At 35.9% G+C, this 15,476-nt stretch overlaps 1 protein-coding gene across 11 annotated transcripts in view; it reads left to right on the top strand.

The window, feature by feature from the left end:
- Positions 1–15,476, top strand: part of kcnab2a (potassium voltage-gated channel subfamily A regulatory beta subunit 2a) — a 281,823-nt gene that overhangs the window by 247,753 nt on the left and 18,594 nt on the right. For 8 of the 11 annotated variants that reach the window (XM_043675966.2, XM_043675967.2, XM_043675969.2 and 5 more), the window contains 2 exons: positions 3,848–3,892; positions 14,935–15,020. In XM_043675966.2, the coding sequence (XP_043531901.1) occupies positions 3,848–3,892; positions 14,935–15,020 (131 nt within the window). The remainder of the gene's footprint in view (positions 1–3,847; positions 3,893–14,934; positions 15,021–15,476) is intronic. The other 3 variants (XM_043675971.2, XM_043675972.2, XM_043675964.2) reach the window with 1 other exon arrangement.

Below are 15,476 nucleotides of genomic sequence, written 5' to 3'. Positions count from 1 at the left end.
CAATTCCATTTGTAAAGCTCCTGGATAACTGGTATAGGAAATGGAAGATTGTTATACTGTTCAATAAGAAGTATTCCCCTGAGGATGAGGTGGAGATAAAGTGTCAGATCAAATCGCAGTATTTTGCTGTACATTAACCTGTCTTGACCATTCCCTGCAAGTGATTAATGTTGGAACTGAAGTAGAAAATACTGTTTGCCAGAAGCAATGTTCCTTATTTTGATAAGCAGAATTATTGCAAACAAGTTGGTAAACATTAATAAGCTTGTACATCAGAAGTCCATTATGGATTTACAAAAATAACAGTGAATTATTTAACACATTATTTAGGCCAGCAATATTCTTTAAGGGTCACCTTGATACGTAATGCACATTTATTTTCTTTTGTAGTGCGATATTGCGCAATTTTCACAAAAATAGCAGGTCTGTTTTTCTCTTTCAACTGACATCTCCTACTCTTTAGAAGCAGTTCATGTTGAAAGCAATGGGACAATTGCGACATTAAGCCACATAAAAATCTCAGTACATCAAGTTCTGTTGAAATTATTTTACAAAAGTATTTGGAAACAGATCTTGCACCCCTGTCCTTATACTGTCATTTTTAGTGAAGAAGGAAAGCTTAGCTGATCTCAGCTGGGGCATTATTTGCTGCACTAAAACTAGTCAGCATATTTCTGGATTGGGCGGGGAAAATGTCAGCATTCCCACTCATCATTAATCATGATGTCAGCCAAAAGGAAATGTTTCTGGATATAGATTAAAAAATAATCAAGGTTGATTGGAATACCACGCATAGTTGCATATCCAGCTATCATTCACCTCATTATAGCACCGCATCCACTTTGGGTGATCATTGATGCTTATCATTGATCGAGGTGCTTAGTTTTAATGACATCAACACAATTTCTTCTGCAGAGGCATTACTTGTCGATTTTTTGCAGGTTATTGCTTTCTTTGTTTTATTCTCTTAAATAGAATAAAGCTGTATTGGTTTTTGTAATTCTATATATTAAATATATCATTCAACGTGTCAGCAAAATACCAAGACTATTTTAAATTGTCAGGTTTGACTGAAGGATTATTGTAGTGAAAGTTTTTGCAATTTATTACTGAAATATTCTGTTACAATCAACCTAGTAATGGGTAAAAGTGACATAAGAGAGTGCTGTTGAGCATCACCATTTAATCCATATGATGTAAGATACATTAAATGGTTTATAAAAGAATGTCCCTTTTGTAGTCCTACATAAACTACATATGTGTCTGGCTGGGTGGATGCTCCAAGCTAATTTTCAGCGGATGCCTATCAAGGATTCAAACTTTAACCCTGCAATCCCATATTGATATTGCAAATACAATTTGAAAGTAAAATTACACATATACGATTTAGATGATAATAGACAATAACATTTAGGGTGTGAAAATCTAGTTTAGTTGCATAGTGCTAGTTCATATGATTCTGATGTTTTTGCAGATTTGTCTCGAATATTTTACAAATATGTTAATTGGCTGACTTTGTCTTAGATGTTCATTTTGATTTCTTGCTTTGGATGTTCACATGTTTCCCTTGGGGAATTGTCTGAAGTAATGGAAGGATTTGCCAGCTAATTAACAGTCTAACATGAGTGCTCCTCTCATGGCTGTAACCATCTTTGTTAGCGACTGGAAAATGCTAATGGGAGGCTTTGTAGTTTCCCTAGTACTGCATGTGGTAGGATCAGAAGTTGGGGAACCAAAGTCATTTCAGCCATACAAACCTGGAGCCATTTGGCCCCTTGATCCTGCTGTGCCACTAATAAGATTTTGGTTGATTTGCGTTTCAAATTCTACATTCCTATCTACCCCAATAACATTTGATTGACTTACCTAACAAGAATCTATTTGCCACCTCCTTAAAGATATCAGTAACCACGTCCCCATTGCCTTTTGAGACAGGGCTATGCAAATTTCTAAGTCAATGAAAGAAAAAAATTCTCATTGTTGTGTTAAAAGGGAAAACCCTAAATTTTGAAGTGTCCCCCAGTTCAGACTCCACTACAAGAGGAAATATTCTTTCTATGGATGATTTGTTTCATTTCAAACTTTGAGATGCATTGGGAAGGGAATTTGAATCCTGAAACTTCTGACTTCAACAGAAATGCTAACACCATTGTTTCACTTGGGTTAACTTACTGTCCTAAAACCAGCTATTAATAAAACGTTTTATTTAATACAAACTGTATTAAATACAAACTGACAGCAGTGTGGTATCCAAGCTCAAAGTTCATGTCACCAGACAGTCCAAGAATAGAAAGACAAAACCTACACTTGTAGTACTGGAAATCTTTCACAGTTCCAGCTACTGAGTGTAAATGTTTTCAAATGTAAAAGTGTCCTGTACTGAAATCAAAGGTAACAATACTAATCATTGCAAGCAGTTTTTAATAATTTACAGTTTAAATTTTGCTATTTCTAAGTAATTCCAGTTGAGTGTTTATTTTGTAATTTGTGCTAGGACAAGTTTATTCAACTGTCCAGATTACACCTTTCTAACATAACGCCCCCTCAATGGAAAAAGCATTGCGTTATAGAGACTTGATCTCAAATCCAAGCTGAGACAGCCGATGTCAAATCTAGCATCAAAAGTTTTTTGCAGCAGTTGTCACTGGACTATTGAACTTTTGGAGTTGATTGTAACCAGGAGCTGACACTCTGGATGACTTTCTTCTCCCCCCAACCCAAAGGCAACATTGATGAAATCTGGGACCACCTTGGCAGTTTAACCCAGATAAAATTATTCCATTGGAAAATCAATTAGAATACTTTAAAGATTTTTGTTCCCTTGCTCCCCACTGATTAGAACTATGAACATCATTGACTTGATTGCTACTTCATCCAAAGTGTGCAGCTTTTGCACTAAAACATTCCTGCACTAATTTGTTTAGGAAATTGTCATAAGACACTTACTCCAGCGGTGTATAATAGGTTTTCTGAACAGTTTGATTTAAAATAAAAATCTATAGGCACTTTTAAATATTTTAAAGTGTTTTCGGGACAATAGGAGAATTAACACTCAAACAAGGATTCTGAAAGGGAATTGAATATGTGGATTTGAGGAAGCTTTTGAAAGTGTAAGACATGGAGGCACAATGTAGTCTCTGATTTATTTTCATATGCCTAGGCAATTTCTTTCAGTACGTGTGACCTTTCAATTTTCTTGGAGAGGTTGAGTGTCTTGGGCAAAGAAATCAATGTTGCAGGTGTCTGACTGAAACAGTAGTAGAGTGACAGGCTCTCAGACTAGAACTGGAAGTGCTTGGAGTGCAGGCTAGGATGTTTGGTTATTTTCATCATACTGTGTTATTTTTGGAACCATTTGGCAGTCTTCCTCAAGCTTATTGTATGCATCATTTGAATCCAAATTTGACTGTGGCTGATATTTTTTACCACTGCCACTCCTACCATAAACTCATCCATTGAAGCCAGTTCATGCTACATTTCACCCCTCTGGTTCGTATTACCAAGTAGGTTTGATTGGTACTGCACTTAAAATGTACTCAACGTAGGTAAACAAAAGGGATACTGTCTTTTTAAACTGAACATCTTACTATCTCCACTGAGAGAATAAATTATTTTTGTTTTGCTCATAATGCATTTGAGCCTTTACAACTTGTATATATTTTGTAATGAATATATGTTTATATTAAGACATTTCACTTGGCTACTGTTTTCTGAACTGGGAAGTCGTACGTATGTGTGTGTGTATATATATATATATTACTCTTAATTCTCCCATGCCCTAAATTCTGCAATGTAATGTACCTTCAGCTGTAAACTCTGGTTTTCTTAAATCTTCTTTTATTACCAGGGGATCCATTTAGTTCTTCAAAATCAAGAACATTCATCATTGAAGGTACACAGTACCCAAGAATGAGTATTAATACATAGCTGTTTCTGAGGCATTTTATGGGACAGATTGTTCGTTCACTCTGCTCCTACTTCCTGTCCTATCACCCACAGAAGTAACTTCCCCATAAAATGCAAGTTACCCGACTTATTTAAAAAAAACATCTTGCAAGTAAATAAAACTGATTCTGTCCTACCCTTTTGCTTATTTTTTTAATGTTACTTCATTCTTGAGTGGCTATTCCTCATTCTTAAAACATGCATGTTGTCCAATTGCTAGTCCATTAGGTCTCAGCTCTTTAATTGAGTTTACTTTTACGACATGCTCTTAGGTTTGTCAGTGTTTCATTTTGAATTCCTGTCATTCTGTGAATGGTAGGGCTGTGTACAATAATGTTGCATAGAATGAACTTTTGCTTAGAAAGTTAACTGCTTGTTTTCACAAGTCTTGTACCTAATTTTGTTTGAAGTTAAATTTTCTATCTCATCCTACTAGTGTGTTTGCTGTGGCTGTGCTTCGAAATAAATGTTTGTAAGATGGTGCTAATTCATTTGATTTTCTCTTGCCATTGTGAGCTTTATCCTCTTCATTTCCTTCTTGCTGGTCATTTTGATACTTTTGAGCAATGTGTAATAAATAGGCTGTTATAATTTTTAATCATAATAAATATAAATCAATATATTCCCAAAATGAATATCATGAAGGGTAGCAGACAACCTTCCCATTTCCCATTCTGAATGGTGCATCAGCAGAAGTAGGATGGGGATAGAGGAGGTTGCTGCAGTTATACCTAAACTTGGGTAAGTATGAAATTACTGAACTGAAACCTGTTCTTCTGGTCACTGATTAAGCAGCAAAGAATTTAATTGTTCCGTTTCATTTAAAACCTTAGAGTTTCCAAGCACATTACCTGTTTCCCCCTTCTCATGCACCCCATTCCTTGCCAGAACCCAGCATTACTGGTGTAAAACTGTTAGATATCACTGGCTCACTGCATCACAAAAATGGATTAGAAATTTGTTTCTTGGTCCATCTTCCTACTTTCCCATGGTTTATATCTTGAGGTAATCTGACATTAATTTCTGTGTTTTACAACTGATTTAAATCAAACAAAGCCCATCTTTGTAAAAAAAAACATAAAATAGAGTCTTAGCAAGACAAGAGCAACTGGCGAATATGAAACCTACAACCTTATTAACCCCTTTACTTATCTAGCAATTATCTGTTGGTGTGATCATTGTGATAGATGCAGTGGCATTAATAAGAGCAATTATAAATTAAGTTACCTGAAGTGGAGCCAGAAGTTAAGAATGACTTTACTATTTATTAGAAAAGTAATCATGTTTTCTGCAGCAACTGTTTCTTGATCTGGCTAATGGAGTTTTACTACTAATTGAAGTGTGAACCATATGCCCTTGAGATAAGTGTTGGTAATCAAACTTATCCTCGATTCACTAGTGTGAACCATGAAGCTTGAAACCTTAAGCAAATCTGTGCAGAATTTAAAGTTGAATAAAATAAAATGTAAACATAAGCTTGCAATTTGGGAGTTCCAGATTACAGTTCAGTAAGTAAAAATAGTCCCATGCCCTGGAAGAGGAAAAAAAGTTTATCGTACAAGAATTTGATAGAAATTATGTTGATCTTTTGTGAGTTGTGTTATGTTTTGTAATGGTATGTGAATGCCATTCCAATCTAGATTTAGGTTAGAATTTAGCATTGCCCTAAATAAATGTTCAAGCCAATAGATAGATTTATGGTGATGATGAGGTTAAGCAGTTGTTAAAGGCACATCATTTTACCTGGGAGCACTGGGCCATATTTATTTAGGAAGGTGATGTTGACTCAGTACGATTTTCTGATGAGCAGTTGAGTATTTTGGGCCATGAAGATAGCGGGCACAATCCCAGGTTTGGTTGGGTCAGCAAACCTTGGCTAGGGATGGAAATGTGTTGCTGGAAAAGCGCAGCAGGTCAGGCAGCATCTAGGGAACAGGAGAATCGATTCCCTAGAAGAAGGGCTAATGCCCGAAACGTCGATTCTCCTGTTCCCTAGATGCTGCCTGACCTGCTGCGCTTTTCCAGCAACACATTTCCATCTCTGATCTCCAGCATCTGCAGACCTCACTTTCTCCTCAAACCTTGGCTAGGGTCTAATACTTGATATCAATTAGGGAGCAAGAAACCAGGTGGAATTCCGTTCCTAATTGTTATTTAATAACCCATTCGAAAACATGGTGTTAAAACTTTTATTTGGGAGATATTCCTTCTTGAAAATAACTTCTCGTCCAGGGCACTGGTGGGTACTGTAGGTAGGATATCATGCTGTGGCTGTACAAGACATTGGTGAAGCCACTTTTAGAATATTACATACAATTCTTGTTTTCCTTTCCAAAGGAAGGTTATCGATAAACAAGAAAGGGTACAGAAAAAATTTACAAGAATGTTGCTAGAACTGGAGTGCTTGAGTCATAAGGAGAGGCTAGATATGCTGGGGAATTTTTCCCTGAAGCATCAAAGCCTGAGGGATGACCTTATGGAGGTTTATTAAATTATGAGGGGTATAGATAAGATGAATAGGCAAAGGGAGGGAAATCCAAAACTAGAGGGTATAGGTTTAAGATGAGAGGGGAAAGATTTAAAATGGACCTGAGGGGCAACTTTTTCTCTGAGGGTGGTGTGTGCATGGAATGGGCTGCCAGAGGAAGTTGTTAGCGATGGGTTCAAGTTAGAACATTTTAAAGGCATTTGGACAGGTAAATGAATTGAAAAGATTTTAGAGGGATTATGGGTCAAACTCAGGCAAATGGGGCTAGTTCAGTTTAGAATACCTGGTTGGCATGAAGAGTTGTTTCCATGCTGTATGACACTATGACTCTATAAACAGAATAGTGTCTGGCTCAACTGTGATATTCTTACCACAATTGAATATTCTTTCTCATTGGTCACACATGAAGGGCGGCAACATGGGTGAGATACTGGAGACAGTGCTAACGAAAATACTCAACCAAAGAATTGGTACTTGCCAGAGAAAAGTGCAAGGAATTTTTTTTTAAAAGCTGTGTCAAATAGATTTGAAATATACTTTTATTTCCATACCTATATGTTGATGCTAACTAAATAGAATTGTGGCAAATTTAAGATGTGTTAAATGAAATGTTGTAATCATAGCCCAACTTTACCATTAGAACTTAATTCTTGTTATGACATATTACTGTCATTTATGGATGTGATACAGTTAGTTGCATTGCTGCAAGTGACCATTTAGTGCAGGTTTCACTGTGCATTAATAATTGATTTCTGCATCCGCTATCATAAATTAATTTTAGTGATAGACTGGTACTGCTTTTATCTAAGCTGGTCCTGACATAAAATCTTAGGTTTTGCAGTCACCTTTGCTGAACCATTTGACATCTATCACTCCTCATTTAGACTAATCATGGAGCAAATCCATATTGACAATGTCGCTACCTTGCAACAGCTTGATTCTGTTCACAGTGCTGAAGGGTTGAGTACCAATGGACGACTGTAAGACATCACATTAATTCACATTTGTACATTTGAAGCACTTGCTGCTTCAAAGCATTGAAATCAAAGTGGAAAACTAACACAAGTCTTGTGGAGATCGCATTGTGAAATGCATTGTCTTTTCTGTAAGCACATAGGTGAAGTTTCCTTACTATGTTACACATCACCAATATGAGATGAGATATAGAAGACCAGCAGCCAATACAGAAAGATGTGTTATAACAGCAAGGCAAAAATGTTGCATGATTTTAATTATTCCAGTAATGGCTGTAATAAAGACTGTGTGATCAAAGTTGAGTAATAGTCATTAAAGCAGTGCAAGATTTAGTGTAAGAACAGAGTAGCAGTCATTAAAGATGTTGAAATTGAAAAGGTTCAAGTTCAGCAAGGTAACTATCTGGTCCAAAATAATTGACAACAATGACAGCAAAAGGTGAGATCAGCAATAGGAAATTTTCAAGTATCAAATTGATCAAGTGGAAAAATAACTATATACCTACGAAGCATAATGAGCAAAGAATTAGGCTCCGACATGAGCCATATTAAAATAAACTGAGATTTAAAATGGAGGCATGTGGTAAAGTTGGGCCTAATGCTGTTGAAGATAACTAAAGAGTATTGTAAGTTTAGGAGGTGAGATTGTAGAATAGGCAGGTAATTGAAGATAACTGACAGATTTGTAAAGGGTGTATTGTAGATATGCTGCATATGGATTTCTAGAAGTGATCTGAGAGTCGCAGAGGAAATTTGTTGTAAAAATGTGGGGAAAAGAATGTAGCAGTATGGACAGCAAATTGGTTCACACTGGAAAAAATGTATTATAAATGGTTGTTCATTTAAATAGGTGTTGTTCAGATTGAAGAAATATTATCCCTCCAGGGGTTAGTGCACACTGACATATAGATATAAAACTCAAAATTTAACAATCTTCCTACATTGATGCATCAGCAATCAGTGAAGTCAGTAAGAGAGAGTTCAGAAAGGAATAGACACACCACAATGGGAACATTATTGATAGACAAGAATGTGAGAGAAATAATACACTTTGGAAGAAGAATGAAAAATAGGAATATGTTGACTTTATGTTTGTATCAATAGTATACAAGAGTAAAATAACTGAGAATACTGTAGTTAGGGACATGTAATTGAGTTTATGTGGTACTCATTATAACCATAGGAAATCTTAAAGGTTCAGTCAGTGAAAAACTTTTTAAATTTGTAGTCTTTGTTATAATGTGGGAACTGCAGCCATAGAGTTAGATTTTGGATACTCTATAATGGGCTTTTCTTTAAAGCAGTGGAGAGCACAGATCAAATGTGATGGTTTGAGGTTATCCGACCATTTTCATTGGAGCAGAAAAAAGCAAAATGGAGATTAAGTTCAAATTTTTGAGATTTTGAAATATGTTATGGGAATAGAGAGACTATTTTGTCAGGGTGGGGGGAATCGAGCATTCTGCCTATTGTATCTGCGCTAGCTCTTTGATACAACTATCAGTTTAAGCACACTGTCCTGCTTTTTCGCCATAACCCTCCAAGTATTTTCCTTTCAAATATTTATCCAGTTCACTTTCATGAAGTGAAAACCCATATGGTTCTATTTAATCTTGAACAGTGAGGATGCAACACTGTGACCAGATGAGAGCTTTGGTAACTGCACCCCTATACTCACACAAAATATACTAACAACAACATTTGTACCAGTCAATCACTAACTGTTTTGGCCCTAGCCTTTGTGCTAAAGCGTTGATTTCCCTTTTCATTCAGTTATAATGAATGCCTGCTAAACCACTTAATGCATCACAAGTGGCAGCCCTAACAGAATTACTGCTGAATTCTTTGTGCTTTTGTTTATGGTGCATGTTTAGCATTTTCAACCTTTGTCTTTTTCTCTTTTCATCCTTGGCCTATATGTGTCTGTGCATACTTCTATGGAAAAGCTGCATTATAATAATTTGGGCTGAGAATTGTTGGGTTTATAGATTTTTTGGGGGGAGGTTTATTTTAAAAGACTATCTTTTATTCCACAAGTCTGGCAATAAAAAATAAGATATGCCTTGCAAGCAATGTATTCATGTAATAGGGCCAGACAGGTTGGAGGAAAAGGAAAGGGAGGAAAAAATTGGCCAACTTACATTTTGAATTCATTCAGAAAATGTTTTATTTTAAAATGTCAATGCTTAATTCTGCAAACTACTTTCAACCCTTGGCTAAGCATTCAGTTTTGTGCCATTTTACTGATTGCTGTTTTTATACCATCTCTCTCTATCCAATTGACAAAATTCTGTAGGTTCTACTCTATGTGAGAGCTGTTTGTCCCTTATTGTTGGCCTACATGAGACAATAGACCTTTCTTTTGAGGACAATAGTAGCATTTTCTTTGCACAAAAATATTAAATAAGGATAAATTTATTTCACAAAATGCACTGTCAAGGAAATAGTGTTGAAAGGATATTTTCTGTGTTAGTGTATTTATTACTCCCTGTTTCTAATGATTGCGTTGTGAATCTCCCCCGTCTCCCTGATGTAAATAGGGAACTCGTTCCTCTGCTCTTACATGATGCCATAATGTTCCAAGAATAAGGGAGAGTTCTGGAGAAAATATCTGCCCATGTTTGTCTGTCTGTTATAGAGCATAAAGTGCTTTATATATCTAATCAACATAAAATGGATAATAAGTCTTTTTTTTCTGATGTTACCATTGGTGGCAAAAATTATTTTGGAAGTTGGAAAAATATTTTCTTTTTTATATTCAAATGAATTTTAAATTTTATCTAGAGTGGAATGTAGTCAATTCATACCAAGTCATTTCCGTCTCCGCAAAGGAAAGTGAATTTTAGATGTTCACTTTGATATCAGTTGTTTATTAAACCAAGTCAAAAATGAGTTACTGTAGTGTAAGCAATGCAGTCAGATAAAAACTTGTTTGATTATGTCTCTATTATAAGGCACATCTGTCTTTTAAAACAAAAAAAGACATATTAAACAAATTTATAGATCTACACATAATATTGTTTCAGGTGTTTAGTAAATAGCTGTAGTACCCCATTGGCAACAAGAATGAAGATTCGTCAGTTAGGTGTTTTACTCCTATTCAAAAATGATCCCTATTGCAGTCCATGACAAGTAGGATCAGACCATGCAGTTCAATAGCTGGTCATGCTCACTGCCAAGGCTGACACATGAAGAGTAGTTGCTCAGAAGAAAATATGTTTGAAGGAGCACACCTGTTATATTATAAGTTGTACTGTGTAGCAAGAAGTTGATACCTTCAAGAAAAAAGTAAGAAGTTATTAAGGGAAATGATGATGCAGAGCATAATAAAAACAGAGAATGCCAGAAAAGCTTTGCAGGACAGGTTGCATCTTTGGAGCAAAAGTCTGTGACCTTTTATCAGGGTCACATTCATAAAGGTTCTGTGAAAGGCCAACTGTGTTTCTCTCTAAAGATGGTGCAAGACCAGCTGAGAATTTACAGAGATTTCTGTTTTTATTTTAGATTTCTAGCACCTGCAGTATTTTGTTTCTGCAGTGAAGATTTTAGGGTGTTTTCCAATCAGTGCAATTTTGATATGCGTGTTTAGCACACTTGGACCAATTCTTGTCTGTGATGTTTCAGCCAAATCTTAACATATTTAAATTGTACATACTGGAATTTAAGTTCAACAGTGCAAATTGGAAAGTCTACTTTTGAAAATATACACATGGTTATAGGTATTGGAATATCTGAAATTTAGATTTTCTTCAGTCATACTTGTGTCCTTTTTAGTGTTGCATATATTATCAAATCATTTGCTAATACTTGTTTGTGTGTAGCTTGCTTCATGCCCTCATTTTCCCATTGATTTCACACTGGATACTTTTCACCTCGCATAGCCTTCTTTGGGAGACATCCTTTCATATTTACAGTTGGATATTGTCATGTGTTTATGTTTAGCTATTCACTGGATGGCTTTCTTTTGCCTGCAAAGGGGTATGATAGACATTTTCTTCTCCACGGTGGCTTTAGCCAGCTAAAATTTTGGAAAGCTTGGCTTTTCATGCAATCACCATTCTCAGTGGGGCTCAATAACATGCTAACAAGGGGTGCAGTTGCCTGGAGCACAGCGCTTGTGACTGTACTTGTGACCTTGCTCCTCAGTAGCACTGTACTTTGTGTAGTCTTTTTTTTAGAAAGACTACATGATACACTGAAAATTTTAAAAATACATGGCTAGTCTGTCAGTAGAAAGGAGAGAGTTTAAATTAATTTGGAATATTTGTCAATTCTCAAACTGAACTTGATTTACAGCATAACCTTTTACTACTACATGACAAATGTGTCACTGTTAGCCAGCTGTCAAGTCAAAATATTCATTTTTACACATGCTGATTCAGTAAAATTCAAAAATTGTATTTACCTGCAGCTTGAATTCACCCACGGAGTTCTTCAGTGTGTCCAAAGAATGTAACAGCCCATTTTTGAAATGCAGTTATCCAAGAACAGAAATTCAATGTCAGCCTCTTCTGGTCATGTGGGCTGAAGGTTGATTTGGATATCAGAAGAGCTCTTAAAGAGGGATCTTTTTGTCACATGAACAGACCAGTAGTACATTTGTTCATCCAAATGATGGCACCTAAAATGCTGGGATGTCAGTACAAGTTGTCCGACTCCACTAATTTTATAGTCGATCTTATTTTGACTAGTTAGCCCTGACTGGTTGATAGAGCAGTCCGTCAGAGCTCTGAAACTGAGTGTAGACCATCTAACAAGATGTCTTTTCATGTTGGGGCTGATAAAACAATAGCTATGGGAAAGCATGCCTCCAAGCTATTTCCATCCATTGGATTTTTGTTTTATTTGGGCCTGTAAAATTGGAGAAAATGAATCATTTTTGTAGAACAAACTAGAACTTTAATATTTCTCTGGCCATTGTTTCATTACCACAATATCATAGAATCAGAGAATTAAAATGTATACTCCTTCGAAAATGTACATCACTGATTTAGCTGTACTTGCGAAGTGCAAATCAATCATCCTGGTTTTAAAAAGTGGTAATTTACTGGATCACATATCTTCAAAATGAAGCAGCTTCTTTTTGATCTCAAATGTCACTACTAACATTTTTTCTAATGTTGACAGAATAGCAGAAGAAAGATAACATGGTAATGAAGCAGTAGAACTGGAAAACTAGAGAGTGAACAAATTGAGTATGGAATGATCAAAATGTTAGACAAGTAATTGATAAGTACTGTAGCTTTAGCATTTAAATATGTCGCCATTATGAATTCCTGCTGGGTAAGATTAAGTTAGGGTCAATGTTGTTCTATGCTGCACACACATGCAGGTTTAATTAAACCTGCTTCAGTTTAAGCTGAGAAGACATTCAATTATGTGATGCAGTTCAAGTCTTCAATAGTACTTTACTTTTGGAATCAAATTTAGGCAAGGCTGAAGATGGTACCTCTGAAAACATACAGCAGCAGCTCTGGACATTTGAGAAATATGAAAGGAAAATGTTGCAGCCCAAAAATATACCAGGTAGAAGAAAAGATTTGGCATTTTTGGTGTACATAGTATTCCAATATTTGGCAAAGGAGATAACTTCTTCCTTTTTCATCACGATTAATCTCATACACACCATGCCACAAAGAGAAATTTCTACAAAATGGCATTTGTGTTTGATCCAGTTAAGTACTTGAATATGTTTTTTCATCTTTCTGTAATCAGGATGCCCTGGAACTGATTAATCATTTTTAAATTGGTACTGTTAGAAGTAAAATGCATTACCAGTTTGTGTACAAAGTACCATAGACACCAATGAAATGAACAATTTTGTTTGTGGTGATGGTTGGTTAGAGAGATCACCTGTTCAACAAATAATGCTGTTGGAAGTTTTTGTTTTCATTCAAGATGGTAGTCCAGGCTTCAGATTAACATCTCACCCAAAAAAAACACTGATGCTGAAAAGACTGGCTAAATTTTATTCTGAAATCTTGCAAACTATTTATATTCAACAACAAGATTTGGGCATTGTTGGCAAAGCCAACATTTATTGTTTCCCCCTAATCTTCCTTGAGAAGGTGATGTTGACCTGCTGCCTTGAACTATGTGGTGAAGTTGTTCCCATAATGATGTGAAGTAGGAAGTTCTAGGAATTGACTTAATGACAATGAAAGAACGCATCTATTTCTGAATCAAAGTGGTCAGTGACTTGGAAGAGTACTTAAAGATGGTGGTGTTTCCATGCGTTTGCTACTCTTCTCCTTCCAGGTAGTGAAAGTCTAAGTTAAGGAAGTGCTCTCAAAGAACCTTTAAGTTGCTATGGTGCATGATATATCGAGGGCCAAAATTAAGTTTTATGATTTACAAAGGTTCGGCAAGTCAAAACTCTCCAACAACCATGCTTTTCTTTCTATTGGCAAAACGGTGAGGAGCACCTTTTTTTTTGTTGTCTTGTTCTTTTACAAAATCTAAGCTTAGTGGGAATCTTGTCTAAGAATTAAACTTGAGTAATCTTCTCAAAAACAGGTTACATTCTGAAGATGTCAAAGCTCGAGTTAGAAATTGCACAACAGTAAGCAGAATTTTAAAAATGTCTTTCATTTGCTCAGGCAAAGATTAGATCACATTCTACTCATTAAAATGAGGAATACGAGGGCTGGGAATGAAACATTACCATTTCAGGCAACACATCCAGAAAGTACTTTCAGGTGAGGTATATTATAGCAGAATTAAAAAATACTCTAGCCAAGCAAACTGCCTCAGACTTAACCTCAAGAGACCTTCATCATGGATATGTGTCGAACTTTTCCATTTCCCACACTATTGCTCCCTTGAGATAACCAATTTACTGTGCTTTTTGTACTGTAGGACTATACCCAATAATAACTGAAATAGATGCGAATCCAGGAACTAAGAAGTGTCTTTTCCACAATAGTCCCAACTTTAGGAGAGTTTTTTTCTTTATATGTCATGAATGTTTGAATTCAGTCATTGAAATCTGCATTAGATTAAAGACTTCCGTTTGAAACGTTTTTACCGGGTATTGCATTGTGAAATCTATTGTAGGTAGGCCTTCAAAAAAGGGATGTTGTCTCTTGAGTCGATCCTCAGACAAACAATTTTTTGTTTTATTAATTCTTGATGTGGCATTATTTGTCAGTTTTTATTCACTATTTTGCACATTTTCCATTATCTTTTTTTCGCATGCAGAAAACACAGAAAAATGGCTTATTCTTTCTTTTAATTTTCTTTCCCTTTTTTCACACACTTACTCATAAGTGTATCATAATTATCATACAAGCTCCTCCCTTATTTACTTTAGTAGACCAGCAATATGAAGGAATTCTGAGGGAAAGTAAAAAATCAGAATGCCTCATGATTCCACTGTAGCAAGACGGATGTACACTGCTTGCAAGATGTCTTGCGGCAAAAAGATCCCTGTTGTGAAACCAGTAGCAATATACAAGCATATTATGCTGCAGCCCTAATATGCCATTTAAAAAATATATACATAAATGACTTCTTCTCTCCCGGCAGAAACCGTGAGAGCAATGACACATGTAATTAACCAAGGAATGGCAATGTATTGGGGCACCTCACGATGGAGTGCGATGGAAATCATGGTAAGAGCAATACAAAGAGTTAGAACTTCAGCAAAATTAATTATTTTGCATTTTTCAGAAATAATTAATGTTACAAAGACTTGAGGCAGCATTTGTGTTGCAGCAAAAGAAGTAGAATATCAGTTAATATTCAAACCAGTTCCAACTGAGTTAATCTTTGCAATGTTGAACAGGAAAACCTTCTCTTCAATGAGCAGCTTGTTTCGTACCATACGATACCTCTTGCAAATGGGTCAGGTGGTTGTATCGCACTGGATAGTCCTGTAGCAATTGTGTAGCATCAGGCTATGCTATTGCACGTGAAACAGTATCACACCATTCTATAGCAACAGTTTAATGTTGCAGCATCCTACAGTAATTCAGCTTTCTGAAGAGAAATTTTCCGTTGCCTTAGTGATTATATTAATAAACAATGGTAGTCGCAATAGGTTTACTTGCAGAGTTTTGTGTATGATT

This window comes from Chiloscyllium plagiosum, unplaced genomic scaffold (assembly GCF_037043375.1).
Source record: "Chiloscyllium plagiosum isolate Xiang-an unplaced genomic scaffold, Cpla_swu_hap1 HiC_scaffold_37, whole genome shotgun sequence".
Taxonomy (NCBI): domain Eukaryota; kingdom Metazoa; phylum Chordata; class Chondrichthyes; order Orectolobiformes; family Hemiscylliidae; genus Chiloscyllium; species Chiloscyllium plagiosum.
The sequence above is the reverse complement of the archived record's forward strand: the minus strand, read 5'-3'. Positions and strand labels throughout refer to the sequence as shown.